Here is a 25862-nt window from a genome sequence, read left to right on the forward strand (position 1 = left end):
GGGCAGCCTGGCTCGCTTCCCAGGCGCCCTCCCCGCTCAGGCCAGGCCAGACAGGGCTGCTCCGTGAGCCATGGGCACGGTGCAGGAGGCCCAGGCCTGTCTCGCCTTCTACCGGGGGCTTGGGCGGAGGGAGCCGCTGCGGGATCTCTGCCGGGCCGTGCTCACCTTCCTGGAGAAGCTGGAGCAGTTCGCAGGGTGAGTGCTGGCCGCCACCCCCTCCCTCCAGCGCTTGCGCCGCCATACAGCTGATCAGCACAAGCCTGGGAGGGAGGAGGAATGCGGCGTGCTTGGGGAAGAGGCGGGGCCAGGGTGGGGATTTGGGGAGGGATCCAATGGGCAGTGAGGGGGCGGGGCCAGGGCGGGGATTTGGGGAGGGATCCAATGGGGGAAGGAGGGGGCGGAGTCGGGGCGGGTGGGGCACGAGCCCCTCCGGGCTCCGCCTGTGCGCCAGAGCAGAGGGCAAAATTCCTTGTTTGTCCAGTGTCCCGTCCGAACATCGGTCGGGACGCGGGACAAACAAGCAAATATCAGGACAGTCCTGATAAAATCGGGACGTCTGGTCACCCTATCTATGAGCAGCTAGGGATGAATATGGCTCAGCTTGACAAAGAGTGATTAGCAACTGATTTGCTACGATAGGCTGAAAAGCAGAAATTACATAGCTTCCTTGCCAACAAAGAGCAATTACTATTCATTTGTTTCTGGTAGCACCTACAATGTATGAACAACGGCAGGCTGGCATGTTCCCAAAGACAGGCAGACACACAAAGGGTAGGGGAAAGGGATATAACAAACAAGTAGATATCAAGGTGGTTATTGACCATGTCTTGAGGGTACTTGATATAATTTTAAAAAGAAAAAAAAAACTATCCCCAATGGCCTCTCTACTTCGCCACTATTAGTCTGAATTTTTTGTAGGTGTCATGGTAGAAGTAGGGCTTTCAGAGGGATTTGGGGGAAATGGGGATAGTGACCTTGTGAATCAGTTCAGGAAGGACATTCCCTGTGTAGAGGTATAATTTTTGGACCCAGGGGGTTGGGGGTCAACACAAGAAGAGAAAGGATGGATAGGTAGGGAGGGGTGGAACCAAGCTTAAACTGAAGTGGTAGAGGAGACAGAAGAATTTAAGAGTGTGGGAGGGCGGTAATTGATATGGTCAGAGAGATCTGAAAGGAAGGTGAATTTGGCAGCTGCATTTTGTACAGATTGAAAGAGAGCAATGTGGGTTGCAAAAGCTGAAGAGGAAGGCCTGAATGAGAGCTTCAGCTCCAGTAACTGAGAGAAAAGGTCAGATCTTAAAGATAATATTCAGTAAAGACGATATTCTATACATACTGGTACATGGGATGTACCCCTTTCTCCCCATGTAAGGTTTGATCCCCTCTTCTGACTCATAGTCTGCAGTTATATCTGTGGCTGTGTACGTACAGTAGCCCATTTTCCATTACACACTATTTCTATCTGCATATCATAATGCAGGATTAAACTCTTTAAAGGATATATTTTCAAAGAACTGCCATGGTCTAATCATGCAGCTTCCAGTGAGAATAAAAGAAAGTTGCACAGCTAAATCCTCACTGCACTACTTTGAAAATTTAACACTTTTGGCTAAAATTTCAAATATGAAGACCTAAAGTCCAGATACAAAATGCATGCACAACTACTTTTGTGCATGCAAGTGAGTGTGTAAACAAATCTTGTAGATCTCAGAGATCTTGAGGAAGAAGTGTCAGGATTTAGACACAGACCAGATGCATGAGGCAAGGAAAATAGACGGCCCCAGGCTACAAACTTGATTCACAAATTCTACGGCCAGAAGGGATCATTGTGATCATCTAGTCTGACCTCCTGTAAAACACAGGCTGTAGAACTCCTCCAAAATAATTTCTAGAGCATATCCTTTAAGAAAAGCAACTTATCTCTTGATTTTAAAATTGTCAGTGATGAAGAGTCTACCACTGGTTAATTACTCTCACTGTTAATTTACACCTTTTTTCCAGTCTGAGTTTGTCTAGTTTCAACTGGCAGCCATTGGATCATCTTATACCTTTTTCTCTGTTACCCTGAAGAGACCATTATAGAATATTTGTTCCCCATGCACATAGACTCAAAGAGTTCAATTACTTATAAGGCATGTTTTCAAATCCTTTAATCATACTCATGGCTTTTCTCTAAACCCTCTTCCATTTATCAACAACCTCCTTGAATTAAGGACACCAGAACAGAACACAGTATTCCAATAGTAGACACACCAGTGCCAAATACAGAGGTAAAATAATCTTTCAACTCCTACTTGAGATTCTCCTGTTTATGAATCTCAGGACTGCATTAGTTCTTTAGGCCACAGTATCACAGCCGGAGCTCATGTTACCTGATTATCCACCATGACCCCCAAATCTTTTTCAGAGTAACTGCTTCCCAGGAGAGAGTCCTCCTATTTTGTTCCTAGATGTACACATTTACATTTATCAATATTAAAACTCATATTGTTTGCTTGTGCCCAGTTTGACAAGCAGCCAAGCTCACATTGAATCAGCAACCTGTCCTCTTCATTGTTTACCACGCCCACAATTTTTGTGTCATTTGAAACTTTATCAGTGATGATCAGGGTTACTTCTATACAAATATATTATCTATTAATCAAGTGAAAATCTGCATACACAAAATTAATACCAACAAGAAGTAAAAAAAAGTTATCTGAAGGACAAACTAGATAACGAAAACGAAGAAGAAACTTATTGAGAGATGTCAGCCAGGCACCGACTTTACAATGTGCCGGTGGATGCTCGCCCCCAGCTCTGCCTCAGGCCCTGCCCCAGTCCACCCCTCCCCCAAGGCACCACCCTGCCCTGCCTCTTCCCACCTCCCCTCCTCCCACCCCTGCCCCGCCTCTTCCCACCCCGCTTCACCCCCTCCCCCGAGCAGACCACGTCCTTGCTCCTCCCCTCCCCACCAGCGGTTCTGCAGCATGCAGGAGGCTCATGGAGGGAGAAGGAGGCGCTGATCCACAGGGCCCGCCGGAGCTGATAGAGGGGCTGCTGGTGGGTGCTCCACAGAGTTGGTGCCTACGGTGTCAGGAACAAATCAGTCATTTACAGCATTTTTCTGTGCTTGGAACCCACCAGATTTTAGATATTATTAAGTAAGAGTATTCATAAACCAGTCAAACAAAAAAAGTTTTAAATAGCATTACTTTTGCATTCATAAATTAAAACTATATAATTAGTACAACAGAAATTTGGCACCTAGCCACCCTGGTGATTACATTCATGTGAAACTGCACCAGTTCCTCAAGAATAAGGAATGGGAACCGCAGCAGATAGATACCTACCAGCTGGGAAAGGGAAAGCTATGGTCAGCAACAAAATGGCCAATTTAAGGCCATTGGCTCTGCCAATTTTAAAGGGTCAGCCCCAAAAAGATAGCTGGAAAACAACTCCCATAAGAGGGCAACCCTTAGCTACAGAGGAAGGTGTTCTTAGAACCATGATATAAAAATTTTATTAAAGTTAATGTTTAAAATCAAATTTACACAAGTTAAGAGGGAAGGTACTGTACATCTGGGGTCGGGCTTGGGTTATGGGGGATTGCGAGTATTGGTTACAAGGTTCACGAGGTACATACATATCACATAACCAGCATAGATCCAGATTGGGGAGTGGGAGTTTTTAAAGCGTCAGTGGATAGGTGGGCTCGGGTACGCCACCCATGGAATGTATTTAGAGTCCAAGTCGATATTGGCGTAGAGAATAAGTACATGGGTAGGGTGCGTCCCTCGGTTCATCAGGGAAGGAAGTGGGTTATTTCCCTGGTCGGTGTTCTCGGTTACTCGACCTGGTACTGGCGATGTCCCATGATGTGTTCCGTGTAGATGTCTCTGGACCACCTGATGGTGTCAGACACCATGAGCTGTCTCATGAGCCCGGCGTAGTGTCGACCGACTCCGCACGCTCTCAGTACCGGCTCGTTGTGGGGGTCCCATGCACCCAGGGCTCCCATGACTAGGGCATGTATCTGGACCTCATAGCCTTGGGCTCTCAGGTATCGGCCAGCGGGGTGTACTTCAGCACCTTCCGTGCTCGGGCCTCGTGGAAGGCCGGTGACCTGTTTTCAAATGGCACCGTGACATCTACCATGAGGAACTTCTTCTTTTCCGCATCGGTCACAACGATGTCGGGTCGCAGTCGGCTGTCTGTCCCGGGGATGGTGGAGTCGACGGTGATCTTCCCCAGGGAGGGCGGGATGGCTTTCACCAGTCAGTTCTGGATGGCATTGTGGCGGTGCCGCCAGGCTCCGGAGTGCTGTTTGCATCCACACAGGACGTGGGGCAGGGTCTCGTTGGCGTAGCCACACTTCCTGCAGTGCTTGTCCCGGTTGCCGTGGCGGACTGCTCCGTTGAGGGGAACACAGTTGAGTCGGGCCCGGTGGACGAACCGCCAGTTGGTGAACCTGGTGAAGCTGCCCCCGGGGAGGAAGTGGTTGCTGGCGTCACACTTGCTGGACACCTCGAACACCTTGCCCTGGTCCGGCTTCCACTTGAGGTTCTCGGCGTAGTGGCAGCGGATGGCGTCTTTCAGGGTCCTTTCCAGCATCGTTCTGGCAGTCGGGGTGACAATGGTGTGGTCCGGGGTCTTTATGTGTGGCACCAGTATTCCCAGCTCCCGGCGCTCCTCGCACCACTTCCAGCAGCAGCCGATCCTCTTTCCTAGGCGTCTCGAGGCGTTGCAGGCGCGGGACCAGAGAGAGGACAGGTCTCCCCCATCTCTCCCGAACTCAGCCTCCAGGGAGCTGCTAAGGTAAGTGGCAATGTCCTGCTCGGAGAGGGTCTGGCGATGCGTTTTCTGACCACGTCCCGTATGGCTTCCTCCGTGATGCTCCTCACCATCGGGTCCGGGCACGTCAGGAGGCGGAAGGCGTGGGTCATCACCGCCATGTCGCACATGTCACCCATCTGAGGTACGTTGGCGCCGCCCTGCCTGTGGGAGATGTAGATGATCTCGGTGCTGGCCCATTGGGGAAGGTAGAGCCATTTCTTCACTAGCTGCCTGATGGTGCTATCGGCCTTGTTCAGGGGACCTTGGCTACGGCCGATCCCCTGAGGACAAAGGAGATGCGGGGAATCAGGACGGTATTGAGGGCGTTTATATTTTGCCAGGGGGCGAGCAGGGAGGAGTCAATTTGGCCCGCGTCCCGCAGGATTTCTGCAATGGTGTCTCCAGGAGTCTGTCTGACGCAGACTCCTGTGGGCGTGCCCAGGTGTTGGTATACCTCTCCCTCCTCGAGGGAGGTCATGGGCTCACCCTGGATCAGGAACCGTGTCGCCTGGACCAGAGCCCTGGTGCTACCTTTGACGTGGAGGGAGGCACACTTTTTGGGGTTGAAGCAAAGGCCCATCCACTCGGCCGCTCTGCTGGTGATGTCGAGCATCCGCTGGAGGCTTTCCGAGCTGTCGGCGACCAGGGCCAGATCATCCGCATAGGCCAGGATGCTGATTCTCTTGCCGTGCAGGCCGAAGCCAGTCAGGCCGCTGGAGATGGCTTGGATGAGTGGTTCCATCTTCCAGGTTGAAGATGATGGGGCTGAGGGGGCATCCTTGTTTCACGCCGCAGCGGATGGGGATGGTGTCTGTCTCTCCGTCCGTGGCGCGGATGGTGGTGGTGCAGTCCTTGTAGAGGTCCCGGAGGATCTGGATGAAGGTCTCTGGCATCCCGAATTCTCCCAGGGTGGTGAAAATGTGATGGTGGGGTATGGACCCGAAGGCGTTGGTCAGGTCGAGCCATGCTATGGTGCACTGCCTCCTGGATCTCCTGGCCTCCTGGATGGCCGTCTGAAGAAGGAAGTTGTGCTCGTAGCATCCCTCGCAGGACATAAAGCCCTTCTGTGCTGAGCTGACGGCGCCCCCGCACACTGACCAGTCCGTGATCCTTGCCGCGAGGCAGCTGGCATACAGCTTGTAGATGGTGGAGCAGAGGGAGATAGGCTTCCAGTTGCTGGGGTCGTCTTGTTCGCCTTTTTTGTGGATGAGCACCGTCATTGATGTTTTCCAGGAGCGGGGGACGCGGCAGAACTGCTTGCATTTGTTGAAGATGGTGGCAAGCACCAAGCAGACGGGGTCTCACTTCTTCAGCAGGTAGTAGCAGATGCCATTTTTTCCAGGGGCAGTGTTTTTGGTCCTCATTAGCCTCGCCAGCACCTTCTGCGGGGAGAAATCTTGCTCCAGGTCCTCTACAAGGTTGATCCGGGGTAGCGGGGGAAGGCTCTCTGGGCGTTGCACGTCGGTCTGGGCCTTGCGATCGAACACGTCCTTGAAGTAGGAGTAGAGCCTCTCGGGCTGGATGGCACGTAGGAGGAGGTCCCATCGAGGATCTCCCTCATGGCTTTCGGGCGGTTTGTCCTGTATAGTTTCTCAATGCGGGATGCGGCTGCCAGATCGTAGCGGCGGCCGGCATCCCCTCTCCTGCCTTCTCTGGCGGTGTTCTTACGGCTCGGCGTGGGGAATCTGCGAGTGGTCCGTGTGGTCTCCTGGGGTTCCCTCCTTCCGGCTGTGATTTCTGCAGACAGTTCTGCAGTCAGTCTGTCTATCAGGGTGTCGAAGTTCTTGAAGTTGTCAGCCTTTGCCAGCTCCTCCATCCAGGCAGATTGCCACGGCGTGGCGACCCTCACTTGCGGCCGTTGCTCCTCCTGCTGCGTTGTCTCCGCAGGTGCAGGTGCTGCGGGGACAGTCTGTGGCCTTGTTGTCTCTTGGCCTGGGGAGCGGTGTTCAGGTGGATCTTGAGGTGGGGATGCTGGGGCGGTGGGGGGGGGGGGCAGCTCTCGGTATCTCCGGGGCAGTGCTGGATGTTCCGGGAGGGAGTGGGGTTCTGGAAGCACGGGTGTTGGACCTTGGGGGGACGCGGTCATGTCTGGAAGTGCTGGGGATGGTTCTGGTTCTCCTGTGGGTGGTATCTGGTTGGGGGGTCCTTGGTGAGGCATGGGATTTTTGGTGGTCGGGTTCTCGCTGGGCAACCCTGGAGGAGGTGTTGGGTCTCCCAGGGGCAGGGTCCAGTTGTGGGATCTGGGGGCTGCAGGAGGCTCCTCCATTGGCTGAATCTCGGTGATCTGCCTGGGGGGCGGCGCTAGTTGCTCCTATGGCAGGGCGGCATGAGGTTACCTGTGGGGGAGCACTGCCCCGTCTCATATCCATGTTTTGCCGGATGGTTTGTATGAGGTCGCTGAGGCATCTGGTGAGGTTGCTGACTTGCGAGATGGCAGTGATCCCCCTCATGGCAGGGTCCAGCGTGGGGATTCTGGAGACGGGGCTGGTTCTTTTGGTGGCGTCATCTTGTCGGTCACTCCTCGAGGCGGGGATCGCACTTCCCTCGGTTGGTCCCCCCTTACATGCTGTGGCTCTGGGGACGCTGGCTGAGGTGCTGAAGCTGGAGCGTCGGTGGGGGTCAGGGTTGGAACCCGCAGGGTGTCAGTGGGATTGAACGTCGCTGTTGTGAGGGGTCCCTTGCATATGGTTTGGTGATACTTACATTTCTTTTGAGTCTCGAAGGGTAAGTCGCAGCGGCTACATCGGACGGCAATCCATTTGTTGTGGGCCTTCCGAACATGTTTGCTGAGGGACCCGAGGGTCTGGACTCCACAGAAGGGGAAGCAGAAGGGGCAGAGGAGGAGGCCTGTAGGGATCGGGTACTGGAGGTAGATGCAATCATCTTCCCCTGTCTCACTCTCTGTGGGGCAGACCTCTGTTGTGCCTGCAGACTCGCCAGGTGGTTCCTCTCGGTCTGGCAGGGAAGCTTGAGGAGGTGGAGTCACTCCTGGGCGGGAGCTGGACTCACTGGCCACAATATCTCTTTGCCTGGTAGGACACCGTTTGGCATCGAGACCCTGGGCTGTGGAGTGCGTTCTTCTTGGAGCGGCCTTCCTCTGGGCAGCAGGATGGTAAGTAGCTTCAGGGTCCCGGGTTGAGGAGGTGGTTCCTTCGGGAGCATCCCTCTCTGGAGCAGCGGGGCAGCGATCTGTATCCTGGTCCTGTGTCATCGGGGGGGCTCCCCTGGTAGCAGCCTTCCCAGTAGGGCAGCGATCAGCATCCTGGTCCTGGATCGTCGGGGGGGCTCCTCTGGTAGCAGCCTTCTCAGGAGCAGCAGGGCAGCGCTCAGCATCCTGGTCCTGGGAAGTGGGAGGGGTTCTCTGGGGGTCCTCCTCCTGAAGAGCTGGTGAGATATTATTGCTCCTGGATGTGAGGTCCCGAAGAACTGTCCTTCTGGTGCTAGGTCTCCCTGCAGAGGTATCCACAGGGGCTTTCTTCAACCAGGTGCTGATTTTTTCATCTTTGCTGGTGGTCCGGGTCTTCCGTGAGGCACCAAGAGTGGTATTCGGGATAAGCTTCCTCTGAGTTTTCTGAGAAGTAGAGGATGCAGGAGCAGCAGCAGGTGACGAGAGTGCAGCTGAAGGTATCTCAAAAGCAGAGAGAGAATTTTCTTTCAAAGTAGCAGCAGTGGAGTATATCTTCAAGGCAGCATCAATTTTTTTCAAAAATGGAGGCAGGAGACTCCATCTTCAGGACAGGTATTGTAGATGTCCATCAGAAGGAATTAAACCCAAGGGTCACGGAGTTGCTCCTTCACCTGGTTAACTGCCTCGTAAAACTCTTATTGTCCATACAAGTCCTTTACCCCTGCTGCCCAATTTAAATAACCATAATGATTTGTAACTTCAGATTTCACAATATTGGCACTCAATGGACTGATATGTCACTGTTTCTTTGTGTAACCCTTCTGACAGGTGGTGTCAGCAGTACAAAGGTCAGGCTCGTATCTAAGGGCTCCTGTTAAAATTCCAAAACAAAATTGGCTTGAGCCCCCAAGGAGAAATCTGGAAAAACTAAATACCTCCCCAGTGTACCTCTAGGCAATATTTCTCCACCTGCAAGCACAGAGCCTGTATATAACAACAACAACAAAGTTTCCATTAAGGGGAAAGGGAATACAGCAACAATGATTGAAAAGTATTCAAACGACAGGTAAAACACCTGTCCCACAATATCTTGAGCAGTAGTCATTTGCCTCAATTTCCCACCTTGCAGTATGAAGGGGGAGAGGGATAGCTCAGTGGTTTGAGCATTGACCTGCTATAAACCCAGGGTTGTGAGCCCAATCCTTGAGGGGGCCACTTAGGAACCTGAGGCAAAAATCTGTCTGGGGATTGGTCCTGCTTTGAGCAGGAGGTTGGATGATCTTCTGAGGCCCCTTCCAACCCTGATAGTCTAATTACTTCCCTTTAACATGCCACTCTCCCTTTTCCTCTGCTGCATCCCACTCATGGTATGTTGTCTGAGGTCAGTGAAGTCCCAGAATCCAAGGAGTACACTTCAAATGGGTGAGTGAGACCGCTGTTACTGCTTCTGCTGCTTGTCACTGCCCACTCTGCTGATGCCCTGGTGTGTCCTTGGTCTGGTCCGGTCCTATAGTGCCATAGCCACCTAGCTCAGCTATTAGTAATCAGAGCTCTAGGATTTGCTGGGTGGGAGGCACCTTGATGCTGATGCATCTCTAGGCTTGGAAGAACTTGATTTTTTAAAAATAATGTTGACAAAAATATTGATGTTTAAGAATTTTTTGAAATACTATCAATTTAAATGTCCCCAGCTGTGCAAAATTGTGGATTTTAAACATTATTTTTATGTTTATAGATTATTTTTATGTTTATAGTTTTTCACAGTTGCAGGAAATTATGGGAGGCTTAGACAGTGGGGAGTCAGACAATAATTATATAATAACAGTAGATGATGAGATTCAAAAGGTAAAGCTTTATAACCATTAACACAGAGTGACATCATCATGGCAAACTATATGACATAAATATCCTTAAATCAAACTCTAATAGGGTCCTCAAGCTGCTTTTTTGTTACTTTGCCTATCTGTACATTTTTGATTATCAATAAAAATATTTTCCATCAGTTTGTGAGGGTGTGTGTGAAAATGATGTTTACCAATAAAAATCTAACTCTTCCACGCATATGCTTCACCTACTGTGCTGCCTTTAGCTGCAATGCCGTGTTCTGAGTTTCCACTGCCCATCTTAGGGCTTGTCTTCACCGACAGTGCTGCACCAGAGCAGCTGCACCGCTGTAGTGTTTAGTGAAGATGCCACCTACGCTGACAGGAGAGCTTCTCCCATGGGTGCACCTCGTCCCTAAGGCCAAGTCTACACCATGGCGCTACATTGGTGCAGCTGCGCCACTGTAGCGCATCTGGTGAAGATGCGCTCTCCAGTTGGCATAATTACTCCGCCTCTGCAAGAGGTGGAAGCTTTGTCAGTGGGAGAGTGTCTGATAGTGCGGGTGTAGACAGCACTTAGGTCACTGTAACTTGCATCACTTGGGGGGGGGGGGTCTTTTTCACACCCCTAAGAGATGTAAGTTACATTGACGTAAGAAGTAGTGTAGACCAGCCCTGAGGTGACAGCTCTGTTGACGGGAGAGGCCCTCCCATCACATAGCGCTGTCTACACCAGAGGTTAGGTCAATATAACTATATTGCTCAGGGGTGGGGATTTTCCCCACCCCTGAGTGACATAGTTATACTGACAAAGTTGCAGCATAGACCAGCGCTTAGTGATTACAGTTCTAGTGATTTTGCTGGGTCGAGGGGCAGGCTCACGACCGTTGCCTTTTCTGAGTTGGCTTTCACACCACATCCAAGGCTCAGCCCTTAGACTAGTTTGTGATTTCTGCTCTAGCGAACCCTGAGAAGAGACAAGGCCTCTCCCCTGAGCCTAGTCAGCTCTGTCTTTACACACGGGAGCAGAAGGGACCAAAGGGCATCTAGGAATAATAGCAGCCCCAGCAGCTGGCGGGAATACCCGTCCTCTCCCTCCCCACGGGCTGCCTCAACTTGTGGGTGCCCAGCCTGAGGCTAGGTCTACACTGCAGCGGGGGTCCGACCTAAGATACGCAACTTCAGCTACGTGAATACCGTAGCTGAAGTTGCGTATTTTAGGTCGGCTTACCTAGCGGTGAGGACGCGGGAAAGTCGACCGCTGCCGCGCTGCCGCCGCCTCCGCTGCCGCCTCCTGCCGAGGTGGATTTCCGGAGTCGACGGCAGAGCAATCAGGGATCGATTTTACCGCGTCTTCACTAGACGCGGTAAGCCGATCCCCGATAAACCGATTGCTACCCGCCGGATCGGCGGGTAGTGAAGACAAAGCCTGAGGCACGGGAAAGGGACCTGAGCGACACTCCCCCGCGGAAAGCCCGGCCCCTTTAAGGTGCATCCAGTTGGGCGGTAGGGTGACCAGATGTCCTGATTTTATAGGGACAGTCCCGATATTTGGGGCTTTTTCTTATATAGGCTCCTATTACCCTCCCCCCGATTTTTCACACTTGCTGTCTGGTTGCCCTATTGAGCGGGCAGGCCCCTAGAAACCCATCGTTTGCAAATGCCCGCTTGCCAGCCAGCAGGTCTCTGCTCCCCGGGAGCCGCCGGGCTGGTGCGCGGGCCGAGAGCCGTATAGCGAAGCAGGGCTACAGGGCGCATCCCCCGTCCCCCACTGACTGCTGGGAGCTGAGCCCGGCGGACGCGGCCCGGCCCCGCACACGCTGAAGGAGGTTGGGCCTGGACGGAGCAGCGAGTTCCCCGGCGCCAGCCCCCAGCAGCGGGGTCCCGGCCGGCGACTCCGCCCCGCTCTCCGCGCAGCGCCTCGGCGGCGGGATTGGGAAGGGGCCGGGCCGCAGCGTCCGGCGGACACAGGTAACAGCGGCCCCTCCCGGGCTCCGGCTGGGGCCCGGCTCCGCGGGGACGTGCCCTGCGGCGCAGCTGCCGGGGCCTGCAGGGAGCGCGGCCCGAGCGGAGCTTGGCTCTCCGGCTGCCGCGGGGCGGGCCCGGCTGGGCTCCCTCAGGCCGGCGGCAGAGCGAGCCCGTGGCCCCGCGGTCACAGTCGGTGGGGCCGGGGCCGGGGCCGCGGAGCTCGGCCCTGCCCAGGCAGACACGGGCGTTTCCCTAGCTCCGAAACGGCGCTGCTGCTGGAACCGAGCAAGGCCCGGCCCCCGCGGCCTGGTCCCGCTGCGGGCACGGAGCTAAACGCGGGAAGAGGTGCGGGTGGGTGACAGTCTGGTTTGGGCACCTCCCTTTCCTGGCAGGGAACCGGGTGTCCCAAGGGCTGGGTGCATGGGCGGGATGGTTAGAAGAAAACCTCAGTGGGAACCAAACTGTAGCCAGGGGGATGGTTGCAGAGGGCAAGTGTGTTCCAGAAGGTTAGTCCTGACCAGTTGTTGGTGGGGATTGAAATCAGACCCAGGAGCATGATAGTAGGGTGACTAGATGTCCCGATTTTATAGGGACAGTCCCGATTTTGGGGTCTTTTTCTTATATAGGCTCCTATTACCCCCCACCCTCTGTCCCGATTTTTCACACTTGCTGTCTGGTTACCCTACATGATAGGGAGAGTGAGTCTGTCTGCTTCAAGACAAGAAAGGAATCTCTTCCCCATCTCCAGACATGGCCCCTTAGCAGTTGCAGTCTAGGATCAGAATCAAATAAATACACACACACACTCACTCACTGCATTTAGCACAGTGTGGCCTTGATCCTGACTGGGATTTTGGAATGCTCTCACAACAGTTCTCTTGGTACAAGTTGCATACATTTGGGGGCTTCACCCCTCTGCCCCCCCCCTAATGTGGAAGAGCATATGGCAAGTACATGGTGTGACAACCCAGATGTTTAACAAACTCACAGTTACAAAAATGTGAGGGAGCCTTTGCTTGCCTTGGGAACAACTTTCTACAATGGTTATGAGGTACTGAAAAAAATCCCTAACATGTTTAACAGCCTCTGATATTTTAATAGAACCTAATGAAGCCCTGCCCACTCTGTCACAGGACCACTGCTAGGGCCATGTATGTGAAAGAGGGTCAGTCTCATAAATGTGAGGGTTCACTCTCTTTCATATAAATGGCCCTAGCAGTGGTCCTGTGACAGAGTGGGCAGGGCTTCATTAGGTTCTATTAAAATATCAGAGGCTGTTAAACATGTTAGGGATTTTTTTCAGTACCTCATAACCATTGTAGAAAGTTGTTCCCAAGGCAAGCAAAGGCTTGTGGCACCTCATAGAATGGGGTCTGGGTTCATGAATTAGGGCCCTCAGGTGCTATAGTAAATAATGTTTTCACCCCTCAGCTCACACTATGCCGTAAATTATTAGTCCTAACGAGGACTTGGCTATGGCAAATTTCACACTTCAGCTGTTGCTGTCGTTCTGTGTCTGCATTTACAAAAACAAATTTACAAAGACATTGAAAGTGGGTTTTTTCCCCTTCACTCACGGACAACCCTGAAACAGGTAAAATAATTTTTGTTCAAACTTTCCAAAAATTCATTTTGGGATAGAGAACAAAACATGGAAATTTCAGTCTAAAAGATTAATGCAAACATGTGGAAATGTAGAGTTATAACACTGTTTTTCATCCTTACTTAAGATCATAAATCCATTTTTCCCTATCAAGACTATCAAAAGGTAACTACTATTTTTTCTCCTGTTTGGAAACTATATTCTTGGAATGATTTTCAGGGAATCTTCTGCAAAAGGGATTGTTCTTGCTAGTGACTGCTCTTCTAGTGAAGGATGGATAAATGTCTTGCAGCAGGAAAGAGCATTTCTCTTGAAAATGCTTCAGTGATATTAAGGTCTGGTTAGGAGAAGCAGCATTTTCTCATCACTGGCTCTGCAGTCCGAGCACAAGGTGAATTCAGGAACTCCTGACTTTTATTCCTGGTTTTACTTCTATCTCTGGTATTGGGCAAGTCACTTCTGTCAAGAACTATCCCTAATAAACGTAGCCACTGGCATCTCTCTGCTCTTGGTAAATAGCATGGGCTGGAAGTTAACTATGACCTTAAAAATATTGTATTTGAGTAATGGAAGGAAGAAACCATAAGCAAGTTAGTAGTTTAACAAATTGTAAAAAGAGTTACATATATGAAAAATGCAGATTATGAATAGGCAACTTACCTACCCTGCTATATGAGAAGAAAGAACATTTCACAGAAAGATACAAAAATCCTTATGGTTTCAAAAGGAACTAGATCATTATCACAAAAAGGAAAAAAGGTGCTGATTTTAGTAGTCACTACTATAAATATGCTGTTTGCTGACCAATTTCTTCAATACTGAAAAAAATGCAAAGGGTACCAAACAAATTTGAATCTGTCTCTTTATTTCAGGGTATGCTATGACTGGTTTCAGACTGCCCGTCATCGCCTTTAGAAAACTAAATGTCTGCCTTGGAGTCTGGGAGAAATTCCCCTCTAATAAACTCTGCGTGTCCTGGAGGAGATGTATATACTCTAGCCACCAATCCAGTATAATAAACTACAGAAAACACTTCAGCATTTCTCCTGTGAAACATGATGTATTTTTAAGACCGCCTTCACAATGTATTTCAGTGCCTTGTGTACGACTTAAAAGTGACAAAAGTTCTAGAAAGAAAAAACAAACCCTGCAAGAGGAGGAGGAGGAGGAGGAGGATGAAGAAAAGAGAAGTGATTCAGAAGATGAATTTGAAAATGACCCCAATATAGTGAAAGATTACAAGGATCTTGACAAAGTAGTCCAGTCTTTTCGTTATGATATAATAATAAAATCTGGTCTAGATATTGCAAGAAAGTAAGTATCAAAGATGTATATAGCTTACCGATAAAGAAATTGTCATATAGTAAATAGTTAAATGTTCTTTTGATGTCCTTTTTCTTGCTGCAGTAACTTAGTGAAGAAGAATTTTTTTTAACTTAATCAGAAGTCCATATTTGTCTTTGGAGCTTAGTGTTACTTTATCTCTTGGAATCTGTTCTTTTCCAGAATTCTGCTACTTATCACTATCTTCAATACTAAGACTACTTAAAGAGACAGTGATAAATTTTAATCAATCTCTAGCATTTATGCTTTTAATTGTTGACTTAAAAAGAAAGAGCTTAAGAATAGAAAAGCTTCTGCTAGTCGGTGGAAGGATTTAAAAAAATACCCTAGATTGACTAGAAGGAAGAGTCTAACCCAGTTCTACAGTAAATATAAACCTGCCACACCTACCTCCACACCCATCTCCATCAGATATACATAAACCTTATTAACAAGTCCATCCCAATGTATAACCTATGCAACCTACAGAGTATTTAAGAAGCCTGTTAGTTACAATACATTAGTATGACTTGAAGCTGATATCCGAAGACAACATTCTTAAGTTTAAAAGGACTGGTGGCATACAAAAAGGGGTATCATCTGTTATAAACACTCTTAAACTGCCCTTGTACCTGTGGTACAGAACAGTTATGAATTATTTTTTTATTCAGCATTTATGAAATATATACTTGATTTCCAGCCTAAGTCAATCTTTAAATAATCCTCACAGAAATATATGTATGCTTTTATGCACAAATTCTCTTTCTGGACTACACTTTGCAGGTGAACTGTGTTTTTGCCTGTTAGGAAACAATTGCACTTGTTTACTGTGCACTGTAAATGCAGACCTATAAAGCAAACTTTTTATTTTTTTTATTTTAGCAAAGTGGAAGATGCATTCTATAATGGTGAACTCCGGCTGAATGGAGAAAAATTGTGGAAGAAAAGCAGAACTGTAAGGCTTTAAAAAAAATTAATATACTACAAGATCATAACTAAGGCTGACATTTTCTCTTCCCTCCTACTCTGATCGTACTCATGCAGGCATTGTAAGAGGCCATAAAATAATGAGTTATCCTGCATGTAACATGTGAGCTGCTGTACCTGTGGTTAAAATAGATTATGTAAAAAATGGGGATTTATGAAAGGAGACAAAATATCCAGGTTTCATGAAGTTTCTAAGTATATCTAGTTTAACTGGGGGATGGATGAATCAAAACAAGTTACTGTATGTCTACTCCATCTTGATAGAGGTAGTAGAAGTAGTTCTGTAAGCTGAGGAGTACAGTTGATTCTTTTCCCCTTCCTGAAAGGAACTTTCTGCCTTTAGAGGAATTGCACCCCCAGAAGACTTTGCCAGAGATATGGGGGAGGAGGGCACTTGTAGCTGCATTTACCAGGCTTATTGATTCTTAATTAACCCCCACAAATGTTTACTTTGTGTTTTGTTTTTTAATCCCTGCAGCCTATCCACTATTAAGGTTGCATGGGTTAGTGTAGCTACTTATAGAAAAATATTATTTAAAAAAATATTGTTACAGGAAAGTAAGTAGGAGAAATCCATACATTTATCATTACTTCCTACTCATACTACATCCCTTCTTAAGAGTTTCACTGACACTTTTCCCCAGTATTAAATAACTCCTATCTGCTTTCTTATCAGGAAGCACCAGTCATCAGTTAAAGGAATTGTTCCTGTTCAAATTCTCTTTCAGGATATCATTCTTTATATGCTCCAATCTCTGAATGTTCTTATTTGTGGCAACTGTGCCCTCTCTGTTTTCAAGTCCTTAAAAATCCACTTCTGCCTCACTACCTGTAGTGAATCTTTTTTTTTTTTTTTGGTTGCTCCCTTTCCTTTCCTTAACCTTTGTCTAGTTGTCTTTCTGTCCTTACAGTATGAGCTATTTGGTGCAGGGACTAATGCATTTTGAATACCTGGAAAGTATCCATCACATAATGGTAGCGTTATAAAGATGGCATCTTTATGGCAAACCCTCATATCTCCTATAGCCTGTGTCTTGCTTTTTTGATACTTTTTGTCTCTATAAGTCATCAACAGAAACATCACAACTTTTTTCTCGCTTGCAACACTTCATTTGTAGTTTCTGCGGACTTGATATTATGATCTTGCAGTACAAAGACTATAGTTAAGGTTGTGTCAGAGTTTTCTGTTGTACAGGGTCTGTACTTCGGTGTCTCACCGTTTTTTATAAGCATGCCTGGTTTGCTCTGGGGATGAATTGGGTTTGTGCAGTGAAGGAGTCTTCTGACTGTAGGAGCCCTGTCTCATTTGTTGCAGAAGTTGGAAGGTTGTAGTGAATAAGGCAGGGGACTGCAGGAAGAGAAAGCATGGTCTTGTGGTTAGGGCAGTTGACTACCACCCTTGAGGCTCAGGGTATGTCCACACTATAGTGGCTACAATAGCATAGCTATAGTGATGCAGCTGTAGCATATACTTCCTGTATTGAGGAAGGAGGTTTTCCTTCTGTTGATGTAGGTAATCCACTTCTCTGAGAAGCGGTAGCTAGGTCAATGGAAGAATTCTTTCATGAATTTAGCTGATTCTACAGTGGTGGTTAGTTCAACCTACCTGCCATGCAGATGTAACATTTTTCACAGACTTGAGTGATGTAGTTAGGTTGACGTAAGTTTTAGGTGTAGACTGGCCTTAGTCCCTGCCTCTGTGACCAAGTTCTTATGTGACACTGGGCAAATCATTTACATCAAAGTTTTCACAGGTAGTCACTTCTGCATGTAATTAAATCCTATATTATCATGCATACACACAAGGGAGCCTAATTAAAGTTGCATGGGCAACGTTCATTCTGGCATTTCCTGACTCGAGAGTGCTTGACTTTGCAACCTGTTAATCCCTAACTTTTTATTTCCTTTTTTCATGGTTTAATTTTACTGATGAGAGCAACTTTAATATTAAACTACATTTTTTGTTTGTGACTATTATCAAGAGTTTGGTGTTCTAATCTGAGTACACAGACTCTGCTTGAAATCAGTCATCTTGCAAAGCAAAAATGCCAATATGCAATTCGTATCCAGAGTCCTTCGGCAGAGATTTTTGCATGCAAAAATATTTTTTAAAAAACTGTCTATAGAACAGACATGTATAACTAAGAATGAAGCAGGTATAATATTCATGTACTTCAATGCAAGCCTATGGTGCTTTGCATATATACTTTAGTTACATTAGACAAAATTACCTTTCTGAAGTGCCTGCTGTCTGTTGGACTGCTAGGGTTTTTTCTATTAACATTCAGTTCTTACTGGGGGGAGGGATAGCTCAGTGGTTTGAGCATTGGCCTGCTAAACCCAGGGTTGTGAGTTCAATCCTTGAGGGGGCCACTTAGGGATCTGGGGCAAAATCAGTACTTGGTCCTGCTAGTGAAGGCAGGGGGCTGGACTCAATGACCTTTCAAGGTCCCTTCCAGTTCTAGGAAATAGGATATCTCCATTTACATTTTTAATAAATTAATACTTAATCAGTCATTTTGTAGTTTTCCTCAAATTAAGTTTTTATATTTGGTTATTCAAGTGACAGAATAATAAACTATCTAATCTTTAATATCAGATTAGAAACCACATACCAAGGACCAAACCTTACAGTCTCTTCCTTGGGCAAGCTCTCTATAGAAGTCAATGGGAAGCTTGCCTGAGTGAAGAGTTCCAAATTTGTCCTTGCATGCGTAGCAGCCTATAAGCGGGTAGGGGCTTCTAAAACTGTAAACTTTCTCCCCTCTAGTTCTCACAAGTTTTAGGTCTCTGAAAAATTTAGACTTGCTTTTAGTTGGAAGGGGATGTCTGACTCCAGCTGAACAACCTGGTAACTGTTCCGTTTCCAGTAATACAAGAGTTGAAAAATAAAGATCTATGGTTCCAACACAAAATGTACTACGTTTAGTTAATGTACTTCCCAACAAGTCAAGGTAGTTATCATACACTGTAAAGTGTTGGATGGAAAAAATGCTGGAACCACCAAGTGTAATGTGAAGAAGTCATCTTCCAGTAACACTTGTCTTTGTTAAGGTTTACCGGTTCTTCTGCTTGAAGTCAAATAGGAATTTGGATTAATACTTCATTATTAAGTTACCTAGAATATAAGACCATGTCTGCTAACATTGATTCTGGGGGGGCTTATTACCAGACCCATAAGCTCACAGGTTGAAGTTAAGGTAGTTCTTTATGATTCTGCTTACCTCTCTGGCTCATTTTTCTCCATCTGTAAAATGGAGAAACAATATACCCCTAATAGTGGTATTCTTAGGCTTAACTTAATTTCACATTATCATTTTGTACAAGTTATACAAAGTGTTTGAGTATTAAGACTTTTCTCATACATGTGTAATCCTCCCCAAATTCACTACATTAAAAACAAAATCTAGGCTTTCATTTGCATGATGGGAGTTGTCCCGTAGTGGTAGCCTACTAGAGGCTGGCATATAAAAAAATGCAAAGAACTGTTGGGGCTCTGTTTCTCTTTAATATGGCAATGGTACTGCTTCTTGGTTATTTACTGAACCGTAAGCATACCTATAGTGCTTTACTCAAATAAGACAAATCTTTGCTCCTAGAAGCCTATCATGTTGGTTAGACATGACATAGAGAAGTGGAGAAGCAACAGCAGTCACGGGCTGGTATAAGGAAAGATTATGGTTACATTGTTTGAAGTCATGAGATTATGTTATGCAACATTCACACTAGCTGCTGTATATTTTTTGGGGCGTGGGAGTAGGCACAGAAGATTGGAGGGGGGGGGTTAGCTTTGGAAGGCTAACTGAAAGTAGTGGATTTTGAAGGAGGGAGAGTGGGCTGAGAGAGAAGTTGCATATAAATAGAAGCTTGAGGGTTGATCCAAGTATAGGGTAAGAGTGGAATGAGGACATAAAGAGAGCAAGGAGGCTTACAGAATTGGGGACTACAAAGGCCTACGTGGGAGAAGAGATGGAATTAGGGGCTGAATTTTGAAGGTGGTAATAAGAAGTTGGACTAGCCTTCAGTTGCATTTACAATACATAAAAATTAAAAAACAAAAACAATTAGATGGAAATAACACATCCAGGGTGGAGAGGTTCACAGGGATTCACTCCTCATCACTCACTTGCAGGCCTGCATTAGAGGAACATGGCTGCTATACTGCTTATACAGCCATTCTAACAACTTCCCTAGAAGATAAGAATAATCAGTGTGGAAAGAGGAGGACAATTAAATTACACATAAACTTAAGGGTTATTTTCCTCAAAAGAATGTTAATTATCTCTCTCTGCCTCTATTTTCAGGTGAAAGTTGGTGACACACTGGATCTCATAGTAGGGCAGGATAAAGAAACAGAAACTGCTGTAGTTATGCGAGTTGTCTTAAAAAAAGCATCAGAAAAGACTGAAAGTGAAAAATACAAAGTGGTTTTGCGGCGCTGGAAAAATTTAAAAGTGCCCAAGCAGGATGTATTTAAGTGACAAGGATTTGCATATGGCAGCATGAGACTTCTTGTGGAAAACCATTTCATTTGTTGCTAAATATGAATTTTGATTAAATAAAATTCTTGCACCCTTTTTAAGGGCTTGTGATAGAATGTTATCTCCTTGCCATATGCACCATTCATATCTTGTGATAGTCTGTCAGTTTACTCTGTTCTATTCATTTTTGTTTCATGGTAAATTGGAAAAAGCTTTATTTCCAGACAATTTTCCTAAAGAAGATATATAATGGTTGGGTAAAGGCTAGATAGATCTCAACTGCTTGACAGTTGTCTCTGATTTTGTTAATCAAAATGACTGTTGAAACTAAGGCTGGTCTCATAACAAGTGGAAGAATGTTTCTGGCTGTGGGACTTTACTTAACTCAATTTTCTAACCTTGTACCTCAGCGGTGTCACTCTAGGACAATGAACCTTTCTCAGATCTAAAAACCCAAAGGAGGGAGACAGGATGACTTAATAGCTTTTTCCTTCCTATGGTCACTGATTTTAATCTGATTCAATTGATAGTGACAGAGTTACTACCATCTGATTCTTGTCAGTTGCCTCTGTGAAATGTGGTAGCGGTCATGTCCATATTACTGGGGAATGGCTGAGGAGACACTCACGTCATGACTGAGGCACATTGGAAGATCAGGAAGAGGGAGCTTGCACTACTATCACTTTATATTGTATAGTAACTGTGCAGAACAGGAGTGGAAGATTTCAGCCTCATGCCCTCAATTAATTGAATATTAACTAAAGAGTACTTAATGCTTAAACTGGGAGTTAGTTGTACAGCATTCTTCCAAGACCTGTATAAGGATGATAATAAAAAGGAAAAAACTGCTAAAACTCTCATGTCCATCTTTCTTTCTTAGCACAAACACTTAGTGAGAAATGCTTCATTTAATGACAGTTGTACATAATCACAGACACACTGTCGCTATTCTGAGAATGGTCTTGTATTTAATATCTTAAGTGAAAAAAACAATTAAAAAGGAAGTTTTCTTATCTTAAAGGTTGGGGCAAATCTCTCATTCCTTTGTCAATGGTGTAAAGACTGCAGGATCTGGCCCTCCAGATTCAAATTCTTCGTTAACACAAGAGTGAGAGTGCACTGGATGGCAGTAGCATCGCTGTAACAACATAGTGTACGAACTAGAGTAATTTATCATATCTTTCTCTAAAAGGAAATAATCTGACGTAATATATAATTACACAATAACCTTGTTATTTTCCCCCTTTTCTTTCAATAAACTGTAGAGCCACACTGGCATAGTATTTTCAGCAGTTTCTCTGAGTTTGGTGTTACTTAGTAGAAATGGGAAAGGGGGTAGGATAAATGAGATAATGCAGCACTGTTTAGAAGTGAATAGGAGCCAGATATTTAAGGTATTGTGGTGCTTAAAGATGCACACAGGTGCGTCTGAAAATCCCACTAGAATCCAGGGTGCCTAATCCAATTGAACAATTTTTTTTAAATCCCACCAGGGGCCTCCCTGCATTTTGAGGTGCCTGAACAACTTTACGGATTTGCTCTTAAATGACTGAGAGGCCCAGAAACCTCTCCCACCAGATTCTAAAGACTCCAAGCTGCAGAAATATAAGGAAGCACTTGATGTCTGTATTAAAAGCAGCTGGAGGGACCTGCTCTAAGGCCTTGTCTACACTACAGTTTTGTTGGCAAAAGGCAGCTTTTGTGGGCAAAGCAGTGAAGGTGTACACACTACAATGCTCCTCCCACTGACAAAACTCGCCTGCTTGGCTGACAAAAGAAAACCACCTTGACGAGAGGCGTAGAGCTGCTTGTGGCAAAGTTAGATCGACAAAAGTGTCAGTGTAGATGCTGTTTGTTACATCGCTGTAACTGGCCTTGAGGAGGTATCTCACGTTGCCCACCATGACTGCTCTGCTCGCTATTTTGAACTCTGCTGCCCTGCATCCAGCCACAAAAGCATGCGCCCCTCCCCTGAGCTGAGCAAGCCGGTTCCTGGCAGCAAACGCACTCCTGCTTGGACTACAAGGGAGGAGGTGGATCTCCTTGGTCTGTGGGGAGAGGAGGCTGTGGGAGAACTTGGGAGGGAATCTTGGAATCTTGCTCTCCCCAGCACTAGGTCTGCAGTGGCAGGCAGTGCGGGCTGCTACTAGGGGGAAAGGGGAGACTCATGCTGAGCCAGGGGCTGATGTCATCCAGGGTTTTCCCTGCCCATGTACTGGTCTCTGCTGAGCTGGGGGAACAGGGGTGGACACCAGCTGTTTGTACAACAGCTTCTGCTTCAGGATTGGTTGTTTCTGGCTGCTGTCTGAACTTAGAGACAGCATGCTGATGCACTCTCTCCCCCAACCCCCACACAGTCTCTCACATACATACTCTCCCAAAACACAAGCTGGCGCTCTCTCTCACACACACACACACACTTGTGTGGACTTCTTGTGTTAGTGTTCAGCAAAGTCTGATAATGTTATCGCGAGTGATACTTTTAACACATTGTAAGGCACTTCACTTTTCTGGCACACACAGCAATCATTGCAAGGTTCATAGCATGGCACATACAATGCCAGGCTCAGCACACTACAGCAACACACATTACTGTGGTGCAGTGTTCCTATGCTCCTTCAAGGCATCACCCAGCCATGTAGCCCCACTTGGGCTACTCTTATAGTCTTGTGTTCATAACGCACAGCACAATACGGAAGAGCAGTGCAGGATCCAAGCTTTCTGACAGATGGCTGGATTGCAGGTTACCATGGCAGTTGAAATCTAGTAGGATGCCCATGGAATGGAACTGAGAAACCATCATGTGATGCTGTATCTGCCCTCATGAGGCATTGCAAACCCTTCTCAAAGCACCCTACGGCCAGTTGCACAGTAGGATAGCTACCCACTGTGCACTGCTCTCTGTCGATGCAAGAGCTGCTATTGTGGATGTGCTCCACCAACACAAGGAGAATAATGGGGACACGCAACAGCGGAGTAATTACAGTGGTGGCTGTATGTCAGCATAACTTGCGTCAACAAACTCTGTAGTGTAGACAAGGCCTAAGTGTGCAAACTCCACTCACAAGCAACCAAACATGGAAGGCAGATGTGTGCCTGATACACAAACAGTAATTAATTAAATGTCCAAGATAAAAAACAATAACAAATGAGATGCCTGGATCTTTCAAAGAACTTGTGACATGGAAGAATTTGCTGTCAAAACTACTTCACATAACCTAATGAGCAATGAGTATGACTGACTGACAGATAAGAGACAGGCCAATAATGTATCCCCCCAGTAATATGGGGGGCCTGATTTTTCAGAAAGTGCAGAGCACCCACCCTTTGGAAATCAGGCCTCTATTAAGGTGTCAAATTGGGTAGTAGTTAGAATCAATAGTTTTGAAAATCTTGGCTTAAAAGCTGTTAACGCTGTGACAAAGTTCCTCCTCTATCTTGGTGGGTCCTGCGCTTATTGGCAGATTTTCTTGCCTCAGAGATTCACCATGTGGGTTGGGGAACAGCTGAGAAACCTTCCCCTCTGGAAGAACCCACAGTCCAGGTCAATTGGGAGGTTTGGGGGGAACCCAGGCCTGCCCTCTACTCCGGGTTCCAGCCCAGGGCCCTGTGGACTGCAGCTGTCTATAGTGCCTCCTGTAACAGCTGCATGACAGCTACAACTCCCTGGGCTACTTCCCCATGGCCTCCTCCAAACACCTTCCTTATTCTCACCACAGGACCTTCCTGCTGGTGTCTGATAACACTTGTGCTCCTCAGTCCTCCAGCAGCACACCCTCAGCTCCTTGCACCTCTTGCTCCCAGCTCCTCACACTCACCCCACAAACTGAAGTGAGCTCCTTTTAAAACCCAGGTGTCCTGATTAGCCTGCCTTAATTGATTCTAGCAGCTTCTTCTTAATTGGCTCCAGGTGTCCTAATTAGCCTGCCTGCCTTAACTGGTTCTAGCAGGTTCCTGATTACTCTAGTGCAGCCCCTGCTCTGGTCACTCAGGGAACAGAAAACTACTCATCCAGTGACCAGTATATTTGCCCTCTACCAGACTCCTGTACCCCACTGGTCTGGGTCTGTCACAACACATAATTTAGAACTAAAATGGATGTTTTGGAACGGTGACAAAGTAAAAAGACTTCCCTGAAGGGATAGGAAAGGAAAACTTTTAAAGATATTGAAACTGTGTGAAGAGAGCTTCTGGGAACAGGAGGAAGAAATTCTCTGCATAGATAGTGCACAACAGGTATTGTTTGCTCAGATGGCAATACGGTTTTACCTTAAGGATATACTTGTCCAGCTGCTCTCCTCCATCTGAGCATTAGAAGAGAGAGAGCAGGGATGGCTTCATGTTACATAGCAATCTGCCCCTGGATCCCACTTAGGGAATCAACACTAAAACACACGGCATAATCCTGTTCTGGCCAGCACATATCCACCTCTGACAGATACCTGAAGGGTTTTTCTCTCTCTCTCACTTTTGTGCCAATTAAGTCTCAGTTAATGAACTGAAACTGTCCTTTGGAAGTGCAAGGACAAAAGGGATTTTTGAAGAATTGTCTCTGATCACCTTAAAGAGAAGGAAGCTCAGCAGAATCACCAAAGCACTGTACCAGACCAATAAAAAACACCTGTGCGTAGAAATTTTTCCATTCAAGTTTAACAGAAAATGGCTATTTTTAGGTTTTGGCAGTCAACATGTTTGGATTTTTTTTTTTTTTGGTGGTGGTTTTCAGCAACCAAAGAACAAAATTTTGGGATGTCTTGAAGGTTTTCTTTTTCTTTATTTCTACCAAAACATTTCACCTGACCAATTGCATTTTTTTCAGTTTTGGTTGCTGAAAATTGAAAAGGTTTTTAGATAAAAATTTGAAAATTTCCACAGAAAAAGTTTGACTAAAACAAATGAAAGTTTTATCAAAATTTTTCACAGGAAAAAAAATCAGTCCCCCAGCCATTCTACTTCTTGGGGATCCCTTTTATAAGCTCTGCTTCTCTAATGACAATCAAGGTTTCCCTTTCAGAATGGTTACTAAAGGAGAAAAATTGCTACATGAACCATGGTCACATTGTGCGATAGGGCAGGAACTGGGATAAGTAGAAGTTCTGTCCATGAGCAGCAGGTCAAGTCTCAAAGGACCAGGAAGTCACCTTCGGAAGAGAGCATATAGATCTGAATAAGATGTATGAAAAGATGTGGGAGTCTAGATCCTGGCAACCAGGTGAGGTAAAACTAGAAAAAGCAAGTCCTTGGAGTATGATGGAACTTGGTTTATCTTTATTAGTTACAGATTATTTGCATTTGGGTTGCTGATCTAGACATGGTAATCCAGGGACAGCGCTCTGTAGGGAGAGGGAACTAATTATATGCTTACTGACAGCTACTCAGAATAGGAGTTGTATAATCCTATCCTATCCTAAACAAACATAATTACTAACATTTTACTATTAGAATAATTTGTTTTAATAAGAAATTAAGAAGAATCTCACTGCTAATGATAGGTTTATTTGAATGGGTCTTGTGGGGCGAGAGAAACAAAATGAAGTTTATGAAAGCACTGTAGGGCAGATCTTGAAGATCTCTCCTCAGATTTGCTGTGACTAGGTAATGAAAGCACACGGTACACCTTATGTGCCAACGTGGAGATATGGTAGACAGCTGATCCATAACTGAAATGTGTCTGTAGGACCAGTGTCCATGGACAGGCAGTAGTGCCCAACATGAAGAAGAGATTCCCAGGAATG

At 46.6% G+C, this 25862-nt stretch overlaps 1 protein-coding gene across 6 annotated transcripts; it reads left to right on the forward strand.

The window, feature by feature from the left end:
* The first annotated feature begins 11664 nt into the window (after window positions 1-11664).
* On the forward strand, window positions 11665-20221 carry MTRES1 (mitochondrial transcription rescue factor 1). Of its 6 annotated transcripts, none has more exons than XM_065400836.1 (5): window positions 11677-11736; window positions 13464-13501; window positions 14209-14650; window positions 15542-15614; window positions 19951-20221. In XM_065400836.1, the coding sequence occupies exons 3-5, from the start codon at window positions 14217-14219 to the stop codon at window positions 20125-20127; spliced, it is 684 nt and encodes a 227-aa protein (XP_065256908.1). In that variant the 5' UTR covers window positions 11677-11736; window positions 13464-13501; window positions 14209-14216; the 3' UTR covers window positions 20128-20221. The 6 variants fall into 6 exon arrangements, with proteins under 6 accessions (XP_065256913.1, XP_065256908.1, XP_065256911.1 ...); XM_065400837.1 differs by lacking the exon at window positions 11677-11736 and adding an exon at window positions 13063-13327; XM_065400841.1 differs by lacking the exon at window positions 13464-13501 and having other exon boundaries at window positions 11665-11736.
* The last annotated feature ends 5641 nt before the right edge of the window (window positions 20222-25862 follow it).

The sequence above is a fragment of the Emys orbicularis genome, chromosome 3 (assembly GCF_028017835.1).
Source record: "Emys orbicularis isolate rEmyOrb1 chromosome 3, rEmyOrb1.hap1, whole genome shotgun sequence".
Taxonomy (NCBI): Eukaryota; Metazoa; Chordata; order Testudines; family Emydidae; genus Emys; species Emys orbicularis.

Coding starts and splice junctions, on each gene's coding strand:
- MTRES1 (XM_065400841.1), top strand. CDS start 14,217: ATGACTGGTTTCAGACTGCCCGTCATCGCCTTTAGAAAACTAAATGTC. Junction 14,651..15,541: donor GGTCTAGATATTGCAAGAAA/GTAAGTATCAAA, acceptor TTTTTATTTTAG/CAAAGTGGAAGATGCATTCT. Junction 15,615..19,950: donor TGTGGAAGAAAAGCAGAACT/GTAAGGCTTTAA, acceptor CTCTATTTTCAG/GTGAAAGTTGGTGACACACT.